The following is a 23038-nucleotide window of genomic DNA, read 5'->3' as shown; positions in this document are numbered from 1 at the left end:
ACTGGGTAATGCCCATCTAGTTTCTTGAAAGGATCTTCTGAAACTTAACTTTGAATGTAGGATGTTCCCCGTTTTGTGATTAAATAACTATATTCCAACCTCCCCTTGCTTAGAGAAACTAAAGTGAGTGAGGCTAGCCCATTCTTCTGGAGTAAAAGGTGGAGAGGGGGTAAAGGTATAAAACCCTTCAGAGGAGTCGAGTCTAGCAAAGTTTGGAGACTAATGTAATGTGCTGTTAATGCTGATTAATGACATAATTTGGCAACTTTGAAAATCTTCATAATTTCATGGATAAATGTAATGTACTGAACTGTGATATCTGAAGACAAGAGAGCAGAGAATATTTTTATAAACAAGCTCGTATTTTTACACAAATTTTGGTGTAGTGTCATTTTTGCGTGTTATTGCATTGAATTACTGCTGGGTGGTCTGCAACCTTTACACATGTGCCTCTAGTGATTTTGTCTTACCCTAGGCCAGGCTACCCTAGGTGACCTGACATATTTAGGTTCCAACAGCTAATATATATTTTGTAGATATTAAATCTATTTCTCCTAAAGTTCACGTTTAGACTTTTGTTGACAGTAGTTATAAACAGTGTACTGTTTATAGTGCTGATTTCACAACATTGATTTGGGGCTACTGACCTGTTCTTGTTTGTTAACCACTTGTATCTGCCCCTGTTTGGACAAACTATTATAACATTGTACAACTGAAAGTGCTGGGTTCAGCTCAGAAGCAGGAGTGTGTTCTGCTATAGAAGACCGTTATCTTTCCAGAATTAAAGTTTTTTTTTATTTTGTAATCTTTCTATTCTTTATATATGCATACATCTACCATCTATTTAGATACAAAGCAAGTCTACCCTTTGTGGTGGTTTATATATCCCTCATGTCCTAGATAATTTCTGATTGAAAAATGTATTCTGCTTTCCATCTTTATGGTACACAGTATGCTTACCTGTTTTTCAAAGTTGAAGTTGTCGTTTTTACTGTAATTTTGGTGTACTTTCCTTAGTTATGTAGTTCGCACCCGGGGTTATAAATGGAAACCACGTGTGTTTTTCTTAGTCTTTCTTAGTATGACTGACTAGTAAATTATAAGATAAGGTGCCAAATGTAGAAAAGTGATCGATCTTTAAATACCATCTTCTGTTATCATTATAAAAGTTGACCACTACAACAGAGAAGATGAAATCCTCTTTCTGTAAGAAGGCATGCTTTTACCAAGGCACCTCCTATGTAGGCGAAGTTCTGGGAGTTTCACGGAGCTCTGCGAACTGACAAAACAACTGCCAAGCTATGCGGAGTTCCTCTAGCGGTAGAGTGTGTTACCTCATGCCTTTCTCACTGATTGTTAGTGCTGGGTATTTGTCCCACACTGTAAAATCAGCGCTAACTGCATCATGCGCTGCGCAAGAGGGCGCTGCTTCTTTCTGCTGCTCTAGTAGAAGTTCTACTTGAGCGGCGCTTCCTCAACGTGAGCAGAAGGTTTCTCTACATGAGTGGTAACAACCATCCATTACTGCCCGCGTTGGTAAATCTCGTTGTGAAGTGGTCTCGCGTTGGATTTTCCGCGCTTGACAACTTACCATTGGTGAGCGCAAGCAAGGAAAAAACTCTGAAAACTCTGCAGGGAGCGAAGTGCGAAAAACTCTGCAAGCCGAGTTCACACACCAGGCCTACTGCTACCTTACCACAGCTCATAGGATAGATTTATAAAACATGGATGTTACATCAGCTTTGCTTCACTGGTCACACCGTTTCACAGGGAAGAGTTATTGTCAAAAAGTGAATAATTTCTTTTCAAGGAGACTTGCATAACTATGGAGTTCCCAATCAGACAAAGGTGATACACAAACCCCACAAAGAGGCATAATATAAAGATTGAGATTACTATGTACCACAGTTCATGTGGGTCAGAGTAATATTTTGCTTAATACCTATTTTGCACCTGGCCTGAAGCCAGCTTTTTTGCAGCCGAATGTAGTACAAAAATAAATGCACTTGCAAAGAGGGGCATTGTGTCAGCCCTCTTCATCCATTGGTCTGCCAAACTGTCATTCACATTTTGCTTCGACTCGCCACAGCATGCACCAGTGGTCAACTCACTTTATCTATGGGTTCTCTTGCACAGAGAATAATGGCATTTTGCTTGATGACGTGCGCATCCGCCTAAAATAAGAAGTAAACTTCAGTGCCAGGGCTGAGGGGACAGCACTTTCTTTGCTAATGTTTTTTTTCATGTCCATTCTTTATCGTTTTAGGATTTTTTGTGTGGTCCATGTGTCCTATCTATGTCTTCAGATTACCTTAATTCAAAGACAATCGTACCTTCTTTACACTAATAAGAATAGTTGTTTTCTGTGATGTGCATTAAACTAAACTGTTTCCATTTGTACTGTAGGCAGAACTGCCTGCTATAAAGTACTTGTACCATTATATTAAAAGTATTTGCAGTTTATTTTGTATTTGCATTTTTATTGCAATCATAGGACTACCATGTTTAGGTGGCATGTATTTGTGTTCCTTCTCTTTATTTTGGAGACAGGCGCTTGCAGGAAAATAAAAACATTTTATCAACCTGTCAAGGCCAGACATCTAGGGTTTGCCATAGCTCATCTCTCTTGCATTCCCTTTCACCCTTTCTCCTATTTGGCGCCTTTTGGTCTGCCTTCTTTTGGTCTTTTTTGTGTTTTCTATCTTTTCAGCTTTTATTTCCTGTTCATTCTCCTCTTTGTCCTTTTCTATATTTCGTATCTGCTTGTGACTTTTCAGCTTTTATTTCCTCCTCTCTGATCTCCATGGCTTTTTCTATATTGGCTTACTTCCTATCTTCTCTGCCTTTCTTTTCATTTATCTACACTTCGTGGTCCAATTTCCCACTTGGCCTACTTCTCCCCTTCCTGTTTTCTCTCTTGATCCACCCTTTCATTCTCTACTTTTCTCTTCCACCCTTGCCGGCTCAAATCCTCTCTTTTACTTCAAACTAAAATGTAAGAGCACAACCATGAAGGAATGCCATGATAACAGAAAGAATAATAATAGACAAAAATATATGTAACACGGGTTTTTGTTTGGAGTCATGAACTATTTTAGTTCTACTTTCCAAACCCATATACTTCGAGGTATACCTTCTAGGAAGAACCTGTAACTGCAACGTTCTGTTGAAACAACATGCGATTATTATTTGATTTTTAAGTTTCACATTTTTATTGAAGACTTCCAGGTTGAGACTGTAGCATTCTTTCTTTTCTTGTGGAATATGCTTGCAATAAAACATTAAAAAAATCCTTTCTTGCTAGTTATCGAAGTCCAGGCATATTGGCTTCTCCATTTCTGGTTACTTGTCTAATTTTAGTTTCTGATTTCTCAGTGGATTAAAAGAACACCTGTCATTACCAAAAATTTGCGATTGTATATTTAGTAATACATTGATGACATGATACGGCTGTGATTCCCAAAACATTAGCAATTGTATATTTAGTAATACATTGATGACATGATCAGGCTTTTGGTGCAATATTGAGGAAATTGTTTCTGCTTTTTATTGTGGGAAATAGTGACCTTTTACCAGATTTCTTGGTGCGTAATAGAGGTTACAGAAAACAAACCCAGACCTATGCTTTAAGCAATGGAACTGGACACCATGGACACATTTTATTCCTCAATTAAAGGCGTCTTCGCTGCTTTGTTACTTTTAATATTAATGCATTTTAAGCCTTGGGGTTTTACCAGTTGTTATTTTTATCCTTTAGGCCCACGGTGGAAGTGGGAACTTTAGTTGGTCATCGGCTAATCAAGCAGTGGCTACGGTTAATGTGAAAGGTGTTATGACTACTGCGAATGATGTTGGTTTAAGTGTCATACAGGCACATGATGTTCAAAATCCTCTACATTACGGAGAAATGAAGGTGAGTGTGACCATCTGTTGTTTAACTGTCCTTGCTGGAAAGTGCTGAGCATTTATTTAAAATAATCCATGAAATAGATATAATTTTGTTTTGCTTTTTAGAAGCATTAATTTAGAATATATTTCCTTTCAATTTGTTCTGTGCAGTTCTAGCATTGCTACAAATAACAGTGCCATTACTTGCAATTGAAATTCTGTATTATCAATACCCTTTGTAAATTGCTTCTGGGCATACATTTAATTTAAGAAAGTTTATTTTGGATTTCGTGTAAATTTGCCTGATGACTTTTAAAGTTCTCCTAGTAGGAAATCGTTCCATGGCACATTAAATGTGTAACAACCATTCTGATGCGAACAAAAAGAATGAAATTCCAAGATCAATGTGAGTACAGTAGCCTACGCACAAGCTTGGATGACAAGAAAAGGAGATGGCTTTTTTATAGGATGATGGACATGGAGCAGAGAATCAAGACAGCATGACCATCTTTAGTGTGTCTTAGTAAAATTATCTTATGGCAGGCAATGAGGTTTCAAATCTCAGGTCTTTTTCCACACCTTGACACAAATCCACTGACTGTTCTGCAGCATGCTGCACGTACATTTGGTCACCTACAGTAGATGTGGTCAGATACAGTGGTTCTCCATTTGTCATGTGTTAGAAATGGGATTTCTAGTTGGCTATGGCATGCGCCTAATACAGGCAGAAACCACCACTCTAGTCAGGGCTAGGGAGTTACACGCTGAAGATAACCCCTGCTTACCCCCTTGGTAGCTTGGCACGAGTAAACAGGCTTATTCCAGAGGCAATGTGTAAAGGGTTTGCGCAACACACACACGCAGCAGCAACACACTAGGCACACCATAAAAGAAACTCCACACAAGGTTATATAAAAATAGCCATTGTATTATCCAAAACACATTAGAATCATAATCACACATATATACTCTACCAATTGACAATAGGCAATATTCACAGGGGATTATATACATGACGGGGCCAATCAGGCCACTGTCAGGACCATCCCAAGCACAAGTAGTAGAAATAAAACGCAACCAGTTACTACTGGTACAATAATGACCTCCACATTCTATCTAACAACATGAACGCATTATGTCTGCATCACAGTAGGCATAAAACTCATAAGCAAAATCACATTATGCAATAGGCATCATAAGCATAAACACATTATGCAATAACTCACATTTAGGAGGGCACCTTAGTGACACTCCCCAGGTGCATACATCATCTTAGGGGCCTGCCCCTTATCAACACCATAAAGCTGACCCCAGGCCAACTGGCCTTCTGTGGGGCTCAAATGCCCTTTGTCCAAAATGTCAGGGCTTGCAATCCTAGGGCTTTCCAAGTGGCCCTCTGGCTGCCAATGCAGCAAAAGCAAAGTGCGCAATACGCTGGGGCAGAGGAGTGTATCTCACTCCATCATCAGAAATGAAAAATGCCCCAAGTTGCAGCTGCCCGCTCTCTCTCGCGGTGCAGTTCTAATAATTAGACCTGGCACGACTGTGCCTGGGGATCCCCCTTTACTGGGGCTCGTATGGTGCCATTCTCCAGCGCCGCAATGCGGCAAGAAGAAGATCACATGTGCACCCCCCGTGCCTTTCAGGTCCCCCTCCAGGACCTATGGTGCCAGAATTGCCAAAAGAGAAATCGGCCCAGGTGTCCCGGTGCCTCCGGGAGCACCGACACTGCTCACTGCTCACTGCGAGCCCCACTGCGCTCTTCCTCCTCTGGTCTTTTCCAATGTGGGGGAAGCTCAGCACTGGGATCCCTCGAGGCTCCGGTCAGGCCCCTCTTCTCAGGGCTCCGCCCCTTCAGCCCCACTCACCGGGGTTCTTCTTGGCTGCTCGCCAGTGCGGGGTAGGCTCCCGCCTGGCTTCTTCGCCCAGATTGGTCAACGGATCTCGCAGGTGGCCCCTCCTTCAACCAGGCGGCGCCTGGCTTCCGTGTCGCCGCTCGTCTCGACGGCGGCTCACTCTCCTCACTAGAGTGTGAGGTAGGCTTCCCGCCTCTAGCTTAAAGACTCTTGCGGGGTGGGCTCCCACTCTGATCAGCAGCTGCAATTATGGAGTGGGCTTCTGCTCTTAATAAGCATAAATGGGGGAGGGCTCCCGCTAAAAGAGGCATAAAACAGCGGGGTAGGCTCCCGCTTGCAGTGACAATCCAGAATGCAGGGTAGGCTCCCGCCCAAAGTGGCATAAACGCGGGGTAGGCTCCTGCTTCACTCAGATGCCGTGTGGGGGAATCCCCACACCGGGATTCCCTCGGGATGCTCCTGCAGCTCAGCGCTGCAGAACATAAACGCTCCTCTCGTCCTGGAGCAGCACAGCAAGGGCCAAAATGCAGGGCTCACAAGGCGCTAGAACCCCAGAGTCCAGAGGGGCAAAGCTGGGCCCAGGCAGGCCAGCACACAGGGCCCTCCAGCAGGGAGGCAGTCCCTCGTGGCGGTTCCTCCTGGGTCCCAGCAGCAGCAAGTCCCCAAGCAGCCCAAGGTAGCACACCATTTTGTCTCCTGAGGCACAGGGCCTGGGGGAATCCAGCCTCAACTGGTTCTGGGGGGTGTGGAGCACTTTGTTTACAGGGCTCCCACCCTCCTTTGTCAGGTTGGGGCTCTGTCATCAGACACACCACTGAGGGGAGACAGCAATTACCTAGGCAGGCACAGACCTATTCAGGGTCAGGGGACTACTCCTCCCACTATTCCAAATGCAGATCTCCTATTAATCCTCGCGCTGACTCACCCTGCCCTCCCTGGAGCCACACACACCTCACCAGCCCCTGTCACTCCAAAGCCAGACATGCATTACACATCAGGCAGGCAGACACACAGCACACAGGTGATAATAAATCTGTGCACACCATTGCGCATTATTTATTATTACCGTTCCAAACATACCAGACTTGACCACGCTGCTCCTCTCATATCAGGAATTGCCACTGAAACACTTATCAGGGAATCCCCAATGCATTCCAATGGGAAGGCCGCCTTACATCAGTGAGAAACCAAAATGGCTGTTTGTCACTACCAGGACATGTCACACACTTACCGTACATGTCCTGCCTTTTACCTACAATGCATCCTGCCAATAGGGTTAGCTAGGGCCTACCTTAGGGGTGACTGACATACAGTTAAAGGGGGTCAGAGACGTGGCACACACTTTAGGTGTCACGTCACAGCGGCAGTAACACTGCGCGCACAGACCCTGCAATGCCAGAGGTCTGAGACAGGTTTGAAAGGCTGCTTTGTTGGGTGGCGCAATCAGCACTGCAAGCCCACCAGTAGCATTTAATTCACCGGCCCCAGTTATCTGAGATACCACTTTACAAAGGACTGACAGGTAAATTAAATATGCCAAAAAGGTGTAGACCAATCATACCATGTTCACCACGGAGAGCACACACACTTTACACTGGACAGAAGTGCTAAAGTGCCCAGAGTCCTAGAACCACCAACACCATTTCAGAAAAAAGGCTAGGAAGGCAAAAAGTTCAGGGATGACTCTGCAAAAAGGGCCAAGTCCAACATCATGCAATTCATGTTCTTATTTTCTTCTTTTGCATCCTACACGACTTGCTATGTGGATTTCTGGCAACATGCACTTGTGCCCTTTAAGGCCAAATAGATTCTTTACTTGAGCAAATACGCGGGCCTGACTGTACTCTTGTGGCACGTCATATTTTCTGCTTCAATACATTAGTCTTAAAGTGGTGACTATGCAGATTTTGTGGCCCTTAAGTTAATGTCATTGAACAAGTAAAGCTATACCGCTTTCTGAAGACACCCGCCCATTCCCCTCTCCAAAGGTTCTTCCACCATATGTGCAAACCTATACAAATCAATAAGCATTTCCCGTGTTTGGCGATCGTGAATCGTTGCAAAAGGAGCTTGTTACCTTTCATAGGACACAAGCCTTCCAGAGAACTTTGAAAACTGCAGGGAGGTCTCTACACTCCCTGCATACTGCCCATTGCCGGTTTGAATATCTCATAAAGCTCTAATTGATGATCGCTTCACCCTTAAAATTGAAGGGCTAGGTGACCTTTAGGATAAGTGCATTTCCTCTTTTGCCTTTTTCCAGGTGCATCTCTGTGGGAAAGATGTTGGTCAATACAGATGTATCACAGTGAAACATTAGGAAGTCCTGCAGCAGTGAATAAACAAAAAAAATGATTTTCTTACACAATGCATCTATCAGTTAAATCATTTAATGTGTGATGATTCTTTGTACTTTTGGGTTGTCTGCTAGTCTCTGACATATTGCAATGCAAGCACTTTATAGGAGTCGGGATGATACACCAAAGGGTCTGTACATTAAAGTGCGAGCGAGTTACCTATTGCACCTCATCTACCCAGTGGAATATTATAATCAGGTGTGCTGTCAAGCCAACCGTAAAAATATCACAGTAGAATAACTGACATCACAAAAGAAATTCTGTGATTGTTGACGTAATTGCATGATAAGACCGTTTCTTCAAGTGAAAATTGACTTGTAGCCACTGCTTTGGTTTGCGTTTTGTTAATTCTGGCACCTTGTGGAATATCGTACAATGCAGTGCATATTAGACTTGATGGACATGAAGCAGCGTTTTTCAGATGAAAGCAGCATACTTGCCAATTGTTTTCTAGTTATTTGGGAAAGCGACTAGGATAATCACATTGCTGGCATTAAACCCTTTAAGGAATCAGTGGTATTGCAGGGGCAAATATGGTTTCAGTCCACTTTAACACTGTTTTAAAATGGTCTTAGTGCAAGCCAGCGGCGTACAAAAATATATATGCTCTAAGAACAGAAGAATGATCTTGGAAAATAAGGTTTTCTAAATCTCTGCCAAGAACAAATGATATATTCATGAATATAAAGATTGCACTTGATTCATTACCGGTTTGCAGTAAAATAAAAAGAGCAGTCATTTGAGGATCACAAAATAGTTGGAATAAAGTTTTACTATGTTTAATGTATACATCGTTACATTGATTAACATATTGTACTGAATTGTCTCTTTTGTTTTCAAGGTGTATGTCATTGAACCCAGTGGCATGGAGTTCATTCCATGTCAGGTAGAAGCTCGTGTGGGCCAGAAATTAGAGTTGCCTCTGCGGATTAATGGCCTGATGAATGGGAAAGAAAGTGAAATGGTTACATTGAGTGACTGCTCACATTTTGATTTGGCTGTTGAAGTAGAAAATCCAGGTGTTTTTCAACAATTACCAGGTGAGGCGGTTTAAACCATTATTCTCATGTGTCCATATCTTTAACCAGCACAATAAAGGTTTAATTGCCGCTTGATCTGCCAAATAATCAACCCCTAATTATTCGTGCACAGACCAAGCTGGGATACCTTGGGGAAATCCCAGGATCCGGCGCAAATTTTTTTTCCTGTAACCTGTCTGAGGGGACATACCCCAGATATAAGTACCATATACATCTTTGGAGATGCCTTTGGACTTGTACAGTTTTAGGATGACCTCCGGTGCTCATGAGTGCAATCTACTAGCCAAGCTGGTGATAGCCTCATAGATTTGTTCAGCTTGCTCAGCTTATCCTCTAAGAGGGCTCTCCAATGTATTTGATCATCAAATAACACTCCCAGGTAGGGATAAGCCAGGACCTGAGTGAGAGTATGGTGACCAGCTTTAAAACTTTTTCATCCGTAGCCCCCGGGGTCCCACAACTAAAACATAGGACTTAGTAAAGTTAACAGACAGCTCCAGCCTGTTGACCAGGACAAGATCTAAAACAGACCACACCACCAACCTTGTCAACAGTCTTTTGGAAGCAGGGAAAATGGCTTTACATTTTTTACTCTGGGAATGCGACTCTAAAACCACAGTGGCCTCCATACGCCTCTTTCACCTACTCGGTAATCCTCATTAGCAGCACAGGAATACTTACAGAGTGATTGAGAAAGCAACAGGTCCTGTCAGTGCTGCATCCTCCATCCAACTGACCCTTTCTCCTAGCTTGCACTCACTACTAAACACCAACATTCTATTAAGTCATTCGCTCTCAGCATTCCTGCTGCTCAGAGGCACAAGGAATGGGGACACAAAACATACTACACTCCCCTACAGTGAAGTGCAGATCAATTCTAACAAGTGTCAATATGCCATATTGGAGTTCCATGGACAATCTGGCTTCTTTTCCCTTTGGTCTTCCCTCTGCTAGTATTGAGATGCCTTATAGCTGCAATACTTTCTGCTCTTGCATTAGTGCTGTAGGCTTGTGTAGCAATTTTCCCAACTTGGGTAAGGCAGCAGGACCAACTCTGCATCTGTCCGTCCTAGACTGGGCAACACTCCTGTTAGACCTGGCATCTTTGGCGTGGTTTCCCCTATCTTTTTGCCTCTACCTCCTGTATTTTTGATGCTGTGCTGGATCTCGTTTTTGCTGGTTTAGATGCTTTGGACACTCTGCCACTGCTGACCAGTGCCAGAGTGTAAGTGCTCCCTGTGTAAATTGTTATTCTGATTGAATATACATGTTTGGCATATTTGTATCACCATGAAGTCCCTAGTAAAGTGCACTGGGTGTGCCAGGGCTGGTGATGACCAATGCTACTAGTGGGCCTGCAGCACTGATTGTGCCACCTACATGAGTAGCTCTAAAATGGTGTCTCAGGCCTGCCACTGCAGTGCCTATGGGCAGTTTAGAACTGCCATGTCCTCCTGGTCAGTGTCCCCACTGACCAGGCCTAACCCTTCCCTTTTTGTGCACATCAGTCACCCCTATGGAAGGCCCAAGGTACCCCCCTGGGCAGGGTGCAGTGTATGTAAAAGGTAGAGCATGTACTGGTGCAGGTAACATGTTCTGGTAGTGAATTACAGCCATTTTCGTTTTTCACTATTGTAAGGCTATCTTGCTCCATAGATTAACATGGGGGATGCTGGCTACAGTGGTTAACAGCATTTCTTCCCATAGGAACAAGATAGGACATAAGTATCTAGTATCCCTGAACTCAGAATTTAATAACACATCTTTTAGGAAAGGTTGTTTTTAAATCCTGTGTTTGAGAACAGCACTTTTAGAAAGTTGCTGTTCTCTTGTCTGAACCTTCTGTGTGCCTGGGCCTGTTTGTGTATTGACTGTCTGGTTTGTGAGTGACAGGGGCTGGGGAACTCCCCGGCAGGATGGATGAGTCAGCACTAGGCTGAATGACTTGAGTGGTGGGAGGAGTTAGCACCTGGGCTGAATAGGGCTGTGCCTGCCTTCCACAATGCTGGCTCCACCCCCCTGCTGGGCGGCTGAGGACCCTGCCCCTCACTCTGAAAGGAAAGATGCAGCCACCAAAACAAAGTGCTCAGGATCCACCCAGAACTGGTTCAGACCGGGCACAGGGCCCACATGCACCAAGAGAACAAAGACTTTAGGGGTATAAGTACAGGACCCCTGACAACAGAAAATTAGATCATCCTGGAAATCAAGAAGGAACCTCTGCCAAGGAGAAAGCTGACTCTGAAGAAGGAAGATTGTCTTGCTGTTGCTCTGCTGGACTGACCTGCTGTTGCTTTGCTGCCAAGGAGAGGGGAAGGACTTTGCTGTGAGCTGTGTCCCCTGTCTTGAAAGGAATCTCCAAGGGCCTGAGAAGAGCTGGCTCCCTGTTTTGAAGTCCCAGGAACAAAAGGACTTCACCCCCAGCTTCCCTGAACTCTGCTGAGTGAGTTCTGTCCCTCCTAGAGTGCTTGATCCAGTTGTGGGGCCTCTGGAGGTTGGACCTGTGCTGGGAAGCTTGAGACTAAAGCTTGAGAGACTTTTGAAATTGAAAAGTGTCGCATCGCTCGCTTGCGGAGCGCATCCCCGACAGTGCGAGAAGTCTCCCGCCGCTACGGAGGTCGAGATCGTCGCAGCGCCTGACGCCGCTGCCAGAGACGTCTCACCCTCTGTTTGCGGGACGCACCAGACCGGTGCGGGAGAATCGAACATCGCTGCGAGTATCGTCGCAGAGCCTGTCGTCGCTGGGTGAGAACGCCGCCCCGCTTGCTTGCGGACCGCATCACGTCGCTGCGAGTGTCGTCGCAGAATCATCGCATCGAGGAGCTGCGAGAGAAAGGATCGCCGCTGGACCGCGCATCGTCGCCCCGGAGATCGTCGCAGCACCTACGAGATCGTCGCATCGTGCCTTTGCGAGAACAGACTTCCTACGGAACCTACGCACCGGAATCCATACAAGTGGCCTTCCTCCCCATACAGACCGGATTCGTCGCAACACGCCCGCTGCTGCAGCGGGGCTGTCGCATCGCCTCCCCAGGGTCTCAGGAGCAACGCATCGCTTGTTTTCCACCGCACCAGCTTCTGCTTTTGGAACTTTGTTGCAACTAAAGGTACTGTGAGTAAACGTGACGCAACTGTGAACTTTTCACGCAACCGTGGTTTATTTTACCGCAACTTGAAGAATTTTAACGCAACCTTAAGAACTCTTTTTGAAACCATATTTGAACTGTGTATGTTGGATTTTTTTTATCGTTTTGGTCTTGTGTAGTTTTAGAATAAATACCTTTATTTTTCTAAACTGTTGTGGAATCAGTTTGTGGTGTTTTCACTGTGTTACTGTGAGTGTTGGTACAAATACTTTACGCATTGCCTCTGATTAGCCTAGACTGCTCAGGCCAAGCTACCTAGAGGGCGAGCAGGGGTTATCTCAGAGAGTTATCTCCTTGTCCTGACTAGAAGCAAGGGTCCCTATTTGGACAGTGGTACCTACCTCTGCCAACTAGAGACCCCCAGATCTAACATTGGTGGTCAGGCGGTGGGATTTGAACTTGTATTTGTACTTGACCCACAGTAATTGGTGTACATCACTAGTGAGTGCAGACCACTACGCCACCGCATACTACTGGTTTTTGGTTTTGATTTTTCTATTTTTGAGTAACTCTTCAACACATCATGTCTGTGCATGGGAAGGCACCCAGTAAAGAGGCAGAAGTAGAGATGGAGTTTGCCATTGGAGATTTGTATTCATACAAAGTTGAGCAACTTAGGAAATTCTGCCTTGAGTTTGAGTGCCCCATAAAAAGCGCCTACAGAAAGGAGGAGCTGCAGAAAATCTTGATGGCCCATTGGGAGGCACAAGAGGGAGAAGATGATGTGGATGTAGAAAATGGTTTTCAAATCAAAGATCTGCCAGTGGGCAGAGTAGGCTCAGGAGCTGGCAGCAACCACTCCGGTAGGGGCCTCACCCCAGAAGAGTTACAAGAAAATCAGAGAGTAAGAGAATATGAATTGGAAGTCATGAAAATGAGAATGCAAATGAAGCAATTTGAAATGGATAAAGAGAGAGAAAAGGCGGCGGAGGAGAGCAAAAGTGCCCGCGCCTTAGAAGAGAAGAAATTGCTTTTGGCTCATGAGTTGAGCATGAGAGAACTGGATCTTAAAGCCAAGGAGGTGGATGCCAGTTCTAATGGTGGCAGCGCGCAGCCAGTGCATGGGGGTAAAGTATATATTCCCAAGGACCTGGTACAGAATTACCATAGGGGTGAGGATATTTATGCCTGGTTCACTTCGTATGAAATTGCATTGAAGATGAATGGTGTGCCTGATCAGCATTGGGGGGCGGGCCTGTGGAAACATTTTGAGGCATCTGGGAGGAGTGCTCTAGAGCCCTTAGAATTAGCAGGTGCCATGACCTACCCCAATATGAAGGAGGCCTTATGTCTCAGGTATGGCCTTACCCCAGAGCAGTACAGACTGCAGTTTAGGAACTCCAAGAAGAAAGAGTCTGAGACTTGGATGGAGTGTGTGAATTTGTACTCGCGTGCACTGGAAGGTTGGATGAAGGGCAGTAAAGTAACTGATTTTAAGGGGTTGTTGCATTTAATCAGTTGGGAGCACTTGAGTAGTCTTTGTGTTCCAGAGCTGCGCCAGCATCTTTTAGACAGCAAGCTGACAGACCCCATTGAGCTTGCTAAGGAGGCGGACCGCTGGACCAGTACCAGGGTCCACAGAGGAATTGTGGGTACCACAGCCAAAGGTGGGCAGGGTCCCCAGCAGAAGAGTGGGGGGGACAAGGGTAACCAAAAGGAGTTCTCAGAAGGGCCCCAAAATAGTTCCCAGGGAAAGGAATCCCAAACCCCCAAACCTAAGCAGCCATGGCCCTCTAAGGGCAGGCGGGACAATAAAGACAACAGGGGCCCACCTACCTGCTATCACTGCAATGAGGTGGGCCACATAGCTCCAAAATGTCCCAAGAAGAAGCAAGCACCCACTGGTGCCCCCACCCCAGCGTTAGCTAGTGTAGCTTTGGGAGGGGATTTGGTTTCTAGTGATTGGGGGGAGTTAGCGGTTATGACCCTTGTCTCTCTAGGAGACCAAGAGATGGTCCAGGAAACCTTACTGCCCTCTAACACTAAGAAATATGGGCAGAAGGTGACCATCAATGGGAGGGAGGTTGAGGCTTTGAGAGACACAGGAGCCAGCGTGACATCCGTGAGGTGTCAGTGGGTGTCTGAAGAGCAAATCATCCCTGGTGTACTCCGCCCTGTAGTGGCAGCTGACAGTTCAGTGCGCCTCTGCAAGCTGGCGAAAGTTCCCTTTGCATGGGGAGGAGTCTCTGGTCTTTTGGAGGTAGTTGTCAGTGATGCCTTGCCTGTAGACTGTCTGTTAGGTAACGACCTGGAGAGTTCTCCATGGAAGGATGTAGAACACAGAACTCACTTGGAGATGTTGGGTCTGCCTGCGTGGATCTGTGTGACCACGCGTGCTATGGCAGCCAGTAAGGGTGATTCAGCAGAACTGGAGCCTGAAACAGTGGCCCAGAGACCTGCCAGGAGAGGAAGAGGCCGAGGGCGCGGGAAACCAGCCCCAGCCGTTCCCACGGTCCAGGAAGGAGCAGAACCTGAGGGGGATGCCCTGGAACCTACAGGGGAACAGGTAGCCGAACTGGGAGAATTGCCTGAGCTGACCCATTGGCAGCAAGAAGGTGGTCCCTCCAGGGAGGAATTCTGCCAGGCGCAGAAAGAATGCCCTTCCCTCGAGGGTCTGCGGCAACAGGCTGTAGACCAGGCAGCAGGTGGAGCAGCCAGAGATCACTTTATCTACTGGGAAGATGACTTGTTGTATAGTGAGCCTAAGTTTGCTGAGCCCGGTGCAGCCCGTGTGCTGGTGGTACCCGAGCGCTTCAGAAACTTCCTAATGGGTCTGGCTCATGACGTGCCTCTTGCCGGACATCTGGGGCAAGACAAGACCCTAAACCGGCTTGTCACCCACTTTCACTGGCCCCAGATGAGAAAGCACGTTGGTTCCTTTTGCAGATCTTGCCAAACCTGTCAAGCCAGTGGCAAGACTGGAGTGAAGCTGAAGGCCCCCCTTCAGCCCTTCCCAGTGGTGAGCACCCCTTTCGAGCGGGTGGGCATAGACATCGTAGGGCCCCTGGATCCCAAGACAGCCTTAGGCAACAGGTTCATCCTGGTCTTGGTGGACCATGCCACTCGGTACCCGGAAGCAGTCCCTCTCCGGACAATCACAGCACCCGTGGTGGGCCGTGCATTGATGGGGATCTTTTCCCGTGTGGGGTTCCCCAGAGAGGTGGTCTCCGACCGGGGTACCAACTTCATCTCTAGGTATATGAAGTCTCTGTGGGAGGAGTGTGGGGTAACTTATAAGTTCACCACTCCTTACCACCCGCAAGGAAATGGGTTGGTTGAAAGGTTCAACCGGACCCTGAAAGGTATGATTATGGGCCTAGCGGAGCCCATGAGACGTAAGTGGGACGTCTTGTTACCATGCCTGTTGTTTGCCTACAGGGAGGTGCCTCAGAAGTCCTTAGGGTTCAGTCCCTTCGAACTCCTGTATGGCCACCCTGTTAGAGGACCTCTCTCACTGGTGAAGGAGGGTTGGGAAAAGTCCCGTGGGAAAACCCCCCAGGATGTGTTCAGCTATGTGCTGGCCATCCGCAACCAGACACAACGCTTCAGGAAGCTCGCTCAGGCGAACCTGGAAGCAAGCCAGGAAGAAATGAAGAGATGGTATGACCAGAATACCACTCTGGTCGAATTTCAACCTGGGCAGGAAGTGTGGGTGATGGCACCAGTGGAGCCTTGTGCGCTCCAAGACAAGTGGACTGGGCCATATGAGGTGGTGGAAAGGAAGAGCGAGGTAACCTACCTGGTTGACATGAAGACTCCCAGGCAGCCCCTGAGAGTCTTGCACGTGAACCGCCTCAAACCCCACTTTAAGAGGTCTGAAGTAACCATGCTCCTGGCTACAGATGCAGGAATGGAAGAGGATAGTGATCCTCTCCCTGACCTCCTGGCAGTTAAGGAGCAAGATGGGTCAGTGGATGGTGTGGTCCTCTCGCCCACCCTGACCCCAGAACAGCAGAGTGACTGTCGCCAAGTGTTGGGTCAGTTCTCCTCCCTGTTCTCCCTGACCCCAGGAGTCACCAACTGGTGCGTCCATGATGTGGACACTGGAGATAGTCTGCCTGTGAAACAGAAATTTTACAGGGTAGCTGACAAGGTCAGGGCCAGCATCAAGGAAGAGGTTTCCAAGATGTTGGCGCTAGGGGTGATTGAGCCCTCCAGCAGCCCCTGGGCTAGCCCAGTGGTCTTGGTCCCCAAGAAAGCTGCTACCCCCGGTGGCCCCACAGAACTCCGGTTTTGCGTGGACTACCGTGGGCTCAATGCGGTCACGAAGACTGACGCACACCCCATCCCCAGAGCTGATGAGCTCGTGGATCGGTTAGGAGCTGCCCGCTACCTCAGTACATTTGATTTGACTTCGGGGTACTGGCAGATTGCCTTAACTGATGGGGCCAAAGAGAGGTCTGCATTTTCAACGCCAGAGGGGCACTTCCAGTTCCGTGTCATGCCCTTTGGGTTGAAGAATGCCCCTGCCACATTCCAGAGGCTGGTTAACCAGGTACTGACCGGGCTGGAGGAATTCAGCGCCGCATACCTGGATGACATTGCTGTGTTCAGCTCCACGTGGGAGGAACATCTGCAACACCTCTGCGAAGTGTTGAAGGCTCTGCAAAGGGCAGGCCTCACTATCAAGGCCAGCAAGTGCCAGATAGGGCAGGGATCTGTGGTGTATTTGGGACACCAGGTGGGGAGCGGCCAGGTGGCGCCCCTACAGGCCAAGATTGATACCATTCTGGCTTGGGAGCCCCCCAAGACCCAGACAGAGGTGAGAGCCTTTTTAGGACTCACCGGGTATTACAGGCGTTTTGTCAAGGGCTACGGCACCATTGTCGCCCCTTTGACAGAACTCACTTCCAAGAAGTTGCCCAAAAGAGTTGACTGGACTGACGCCTGCCAAACTGCTTTTGAAACCCTGAAAACTGCTATGTGCACAGCGCCGGTGCTCAAGGCACCTGACTTTTCTCGTGAGTTCATAGTTCAGACAGACGCTTCAGAGCATGGTGTGGGAGCAGTACTCTCACAGATCACTGAGGAGGGAGGAGACCAGCCGGTAGCCTTCATTAGCAGGAGACTACTCCCCAGGGAACAGAGGTGGAGTGCGATTGAGAGAGAAGCATTTGCTGTGGTCTGGGCTCTGAAAAAGTTGAGGCCCTACCTGTTTGGGACTCACTTCCGTGTTCAGACCGACCACAGGCCCCTCAGATGGTTAATGCATATGAGGGGTGAGAACCCAAAGCTGTTGAGGTGGTCCATCTCCCTACAGGGAATGGACTTTACGGTGGAACACCGCCCTGGTACGGAACACGCCAACGCTGATGGTCTGTCCAGGTTTTTCCGCCTTAGTGAAGAGAACTCCCAAGAGGGTGGGTAGTTCTCCCCATTTTCAGCTGGAGGGGACACGTGTTAGACCTGGCATCTTTGGCGTGGTTTCCCCTATCTTTTTGCCTCTACCTCCTGTATTTTTGATGCTGTGCTGGATCTCGTTTTTGCTGGTTTAGATGCTTTGGACACTCTGCCACTGCTGACCAGTGCCAGAGTGTAAGTGCTCCCTGTGTAAATTGTTATTCTGATTGAATATACATGTTTGGCATATTTGTATCACCATGAAGTCCCTAGTAAAGTGCACTGGGTGTGCCAGGGCTGGTGATGACCAATGCTACTAGTGGGCCTGCAGCACTGATTGTGCCACCTACATGAGTAGCTCTAAAATGGTGTCTCAGGCCTGCCACTGCAGTGCCTATGGGCAGTTTAGAACTGCCATGTCCTCCTGGTCAGTGTCCCCACTGACCAGGCCTAACCCTTCCCTTTTTGTGCACATCAGTCACCCCTATGGAAGGCCCAAGGTACCCCCTGGGCAGGGTGCAGTGTATGTAAAAGGTAGAGCATGTACTGGTGCAGGTAACATGTTCTGGTAGTGAATTACAGCCATTTTCGTTTTTCACTATTGTAAGGCTATCTTGCTCCATAGATTAACATGGGGGATGCTGGCTACAGTGGTTAACAGCATTTCTTCCCATAGGAACAAGATAGGACATAAGTATCTAGTATCCCTGAACTCAGAATTTAATAACACATCTTTTAGGAAAGGTTGTTTTTAAATCCTGTGTTTGAGAACAGCACTTTTAGAAAGTTGCTGTTCTCTTGTCTGAACCTTCTGTGTGCCTGGGCCTGTTTGTGTATTGACTGTCTGGTTTGTGAGTGACAGGGGCTGGGGAACTCCCCGGCAGGATGGATGAGTCAGCACTAGGCTGAATGACTTGAGTGGTGGGAGGAGTTAGCACCTGGGCTGAATAGGGCTGTGCCTGCCTTCCACAATGCTGGCTCCACCCCCCTGCTGGGCGGCTGAGGACCCTGCCCCTCACTCTGAAAGGAAAGATGCAGCCACCAAAACAAAGTGCTCAGGATCCACCCAGAACTGGTTCAGACCGGGCACAGGGCCCACATGCACCAAGAGAACAAAGACTTTAGGGGTATAAGTACAGGACCCCTGACAACAGAAAATTAGATCATCCTGGAAATCAAGAAGGAACCTCTGCCAAGGAGAAAGCTGACTCTGAAGAAGGAAGATTGTCTTGCTGTTGCTCTGCTGGACTGACCTGCTGTTGCTTTGCTGCCAAGGAGAGGGGAAGGACTTTGCTGTGAGCTGTGTCCCCTGTCTTGAAAGGAATCTCCAAGGGCCTGAGAAGAGCTGGCTCCCTGTTTTGAAGTCCCAGGAACAAAAGGACTTCACCCCCAGCTTCCCTGAACTCTGCTGAGTGAGTTCTGTCCCTCCTAGAGTGCTTGATCCAGTTGTGGGGCCTCTGGAGGTTGGACCTGTGCTGGGAAGCTTGAGACTAAAGCTTGAGAGACTTTTGAAATTGAAAAGTGTCGCATCGCTCGCTTGCGGAGCGCATCCCCGACAGTGCGAGAAGTCTCCCGCCGCTACGGAGGTCGAGATCGTCGCAGCGCCTGACGCCGCTGCCAGAGACGTCGCACCCTCCGTTTGCGGGACGCACCAGACCGGTGCGGGAGAATCGAACATCGCTGCGAGTATCGTCGCAGAGCCTGTCGTCGCTGGGTGAGAACGCCGCCCCGCTTGCTTGCGGACCGCATCACGTCGCTGCGAGTGTCGTCGCAGAATCATCGCATCGAGGAGCTGCGAGAGAAAGGATCGCCGCTGGACCGCGCATCGTCGCCCCGGAGATCGTCGCAGCACCTACGAGATCGTCGCATCGTGCCTTTGCGAGAACAGACTTCCTACGGAACCTACGCACCGGAATCCATACAAGTGGCCTTCCTCCCCATACAGACCGGATTCGTCGCAACACGCCCGCTGCTGCAGCGGGGCTGTCGCATCGCCTCCCCAGGGTCTCAGGAGCAACGCATCGCTTGTTTTCCACCGCACCAGCTTCTGCTTTTGGAACTTTGTTGCAACTAAAGGTACTGTGAGTAAACGTGACGCAACTGTGAACTTTTCACGCAACCGTGGTTTATTTTACCGCAACTTGAAGAATTTTAACGCAACCTTAAGAACTCTTTTTGAAACCATATTTGAACTGTGTATGTTGGATTTTTTTTATCGTTTTGGTCTTGTGTAGTTTTAGAATAAATACCTTTATTTTTCTAAACTGTTGTGGAATCAGTTTGTGGTGTTTTCACTGTGTTACTGTGAGTGTTGGTACAAATACTTTACGCATTGCCTCTGATTAGCCTAGACTGCTCAGGCCAAGCTACCTAGAGGGCGAGCAGGGGTTATCTCAGAGAGTTATCTCCTTGTCCTGACTAGAAGCAAGGGTCCCTATTTGGACAGTGGTACCTACCTCTGCCAACTAGAGACCCCCAGATCTAACAACTCCTCTCCCTCTTGCCTTGTGGGATAGTGAACATGACTAAGATCTTAAGTGCTTAGACTAATGACCCTTTCAAGTTTTGGGAATCTTTTGTCATCGTCTGTATTCTCACAAACTAGCAGAGAGCCACAGTATACACATGGGCTAAATGATAACAGTTGTTTAACTGACGTTTCATGGTCCTTTTATCGGTATGTGAAAGAATGCTGCGATAATATGGTTCTCAAGTATTTCAGGTTGAGGAGGTTCCCCAATCGTATGTTGTATTTGATAAGTGTAAGAATGTGTTTGAAAAGAATCCTGAGTGCACCATGATTCTACAGGATATGTTACACATTTCAAATCAAATTTGGGATGTTGTCATATAGATTTTTATAGGTGGTATGAAGGTCGAGCCTGGGCAGCGCATGCACTGCTGCGAGGCATTGGTTATTCTGGTATGGTGTTGAAGCTCTGCCTACACTCCCCCAATTATTTCAATTGGCTCCTGTTGCTGTCCTTTCTAAATGCTGGCTTCTGTTACGTTAAAAGGCTTGTTAGTCCCTCCTTAGTAACACCTTGTCTGCATTTGTAACCTCCCATCAGGACTGGACCTTTTACCATGTCCGTATTGTTCAGCTTTCATTAGCTCTTCGAGAACTCTTTGTTGTGTTTATCTAACATGCACTGGTGGGACGCCAGCTTTAGTAATGGTGGATGCTTTTCTTTCAGCACTTTCACTTTTACAATGGGAGCCACGTGCAGCGCCCAATCTTTTTAACACTATCCATTCCCGCTCCATAGCTGTGTACTTAGTATCTCGTTATACAGTGCTGTGCCAGTTTCACGAGTGCTGCACGGGTTTCGCTTTCAATTTTGTTTATTTCCTAGCTCCTCCATCTCACTGTCTGCACTCCCTCTCCCTCCCCCTCCCTATTAGTCATGCGGCTGCAGCAGAGCACCGGAGCCAGGTGGACAGGGAGTAAGGGTTGGGCTGCAGCCAGCCTCAGAGCAGAGGACACTATCTGTGCCTGCCCTGCTCCACGCAGCTGCCCCGGCTGTGGACTGGCTCTGGTCCACAGGGAGAACTGCGCATCTGAGCTCTTTCTATGAGTTGTTTAGAAGGTATTTTGTTTTTAGCCATACATTATTCCATGATCTCCCTGTAGTTCGAAAATGTCGTGTTGCCTCCTTGGTTCATACACCTGCGTTGTCCCCTGCACAGGATGCTCATCCGCCGCTTGTCTTGCTTTCCAAGTTCATGCCTTGTAAGCATGGTTGCAGAGTGTGGCGAGCAAGGAGTTTTGTGGCATATTTGATCTTCAGCCTTAATGCATGTGGCTTGTGTAGGAGGGGATCTCTGTGTATAGTCATAATCTAGTGAACAGTCCTGCCCATGTGCGGGGACCCGGAGCAATGAAAAATAATCTCTTAAGCTGTCTTCATTGCAGTCCTGCATAGACACTTAAAAGAGAATCAAAGACAAATAATGCAGCCTATAATCACAAGGCTACACTGGCCAATACTTCAACTTAAAGTGAAAAGGATAGCCAAATAAAATCAAATTTTACACATATTGCCAAGTTTCGCTCATAGATAAACTCCCCTTCACCAAAATCCTTGAAATGATAGAGTGGAAGGGTAGGACAGACAAGCCCCCATAGGCTGCCATTATGTGTCTGGAAAAGGGATGCCGTGCCTTTAAGGAACTCTCCAGAGACCCTCGGTATCCCAGGATGCACAGCCAAAGTCCTTTTACTTTCAGTTCTTTTTTCCGGCTCCTGCTAGCAGGACCCTGGAGCATTGAGCTCTCCCTTTTTGGGTTTTTCTTCAATTTTTGGCACTTTCCCAGTGTTTTGAGTGTTTCATTTGACGTCTAGGGTCTTCCTCTTCCTTTTGCTGTGTTTTTTAACCAGTTTTACTACCTCTTTTTGTCGAAAATGCCAGCTTTATTGGACAAGTGCCCTGAGTGTAGTAGGAAGCAGGCTAAATCTGACCCTCACAAGGTATGTATACTCTGGCTCCCTTCCACCCATGTCCCTGACTCCTGTGATATCTGTCACTCTTTCACCAGGAGGACCCTGCGTGACAGGGAGAAGATTCGTCTCCAAGGCCTGGAGCAGAGGAGACCGGAAGAACCAGGTGGGACTTCTGGGCATGGAGGGACTCGATCATCGTCTTCTGCACGTGCTTCAGCCTCTGGGGGCTCCCCAGTCAAGAAAAGGCCAGGAAAAGGCACAGATCCTGGTCGACGTCGATAGCCTCGACGTCGGCGTCGAGAGGTATGACCACCATCTGCTCCCTGTCGACCCAGGGCTCTGGGTCCAAGCGGCGTCGCCGCTCGACGTCGAGGGGCAGGACGTCGAGACCTCGGACGAGGTCGAAGTCGATGACTTCACCGGCGTCGACACACCATCGACATCGAGATGAGTCCAGGAGGCGACGACGTTCACGGTCGAGGCTGTACTGACGTCGACACGTTGGTCGACGTCGAGAAGAGACGAGTCGACGTCGAAGAGGAGATATTCGACGTCTAGGAGTGCGTCGACGTCCAGAAGATCGACGTCGAGAAGTAGGACGTCGAAGAGGTCGACATCGAGAAAGGCAAAATCGACGTCGAGGAGACGTTCAAGGATCAGGACAGTGTCCCCTGCCTCAGTGGTCAGTCTGTCATCTTAATCGGCGAGCTCCGGGTCGCGGCGGCACCGGCGCTCGGCCAAAAAGAGGCCTGCCTCCAGAACAACTTTTTCGAGGCCTGCTCAGAAGAAGAGGAGAGTGATGAGGTCATCCGAATCGGAGTATTCACGAACCTACTCACCTTCTAGGCCCAAGACGCCTACACCTCCACCGCTGCCTTCGAGGATGCCTCCTCCGTGGCTTTCTCCTCCTTCAGCAACGATTCCTCCTCCACCTCCCCCTCCGCCGCTTCCACCGCCTCCTACACCA

At 47.8% G+C, this 23038-nt stretch overlaps 1 protein-coding gene across 1 annotated transcript in view; it reads left to right on the top strand.

The window, feature by feature from the left end:
• NUP210 (nucleoporin 210) overlaps positions 1–23038 on the top strand; it is a 524741-nt gene that overhangs the window by 218822 nt on the left and 282881 nt on the right. Inside the window, exons 12-13 of the mRNA XM_078661451.1 lie at positions 3758–3913; positions 8943–9141. Coding sequence (XP_078517577.1) covers positions 3758–3913; positions 8943–9141 — 355 coding nt within the window. The remainder of the gene's footprint in view (positions 1–3757; positions 3914–8942; positions 9142–23038) is intronic.

Source organism: Lissotriton helveticus, chromosome 9 (genome assembly GCF_964261635.1).
Source record: "Lissotriton helveticus chromosome 9, aLisHel1.1, whole genome shotgun sequence".
Classification (NCBI taxonomy): Eukaryota; Metazoa; Chordata; class Amphibia; order Caudata; family Salamandridae; genus Lissotriton; species Lissotriton helveticus.
This window is presented reverse-complemented; position numbering and strand designations above follow the sequence as displayed.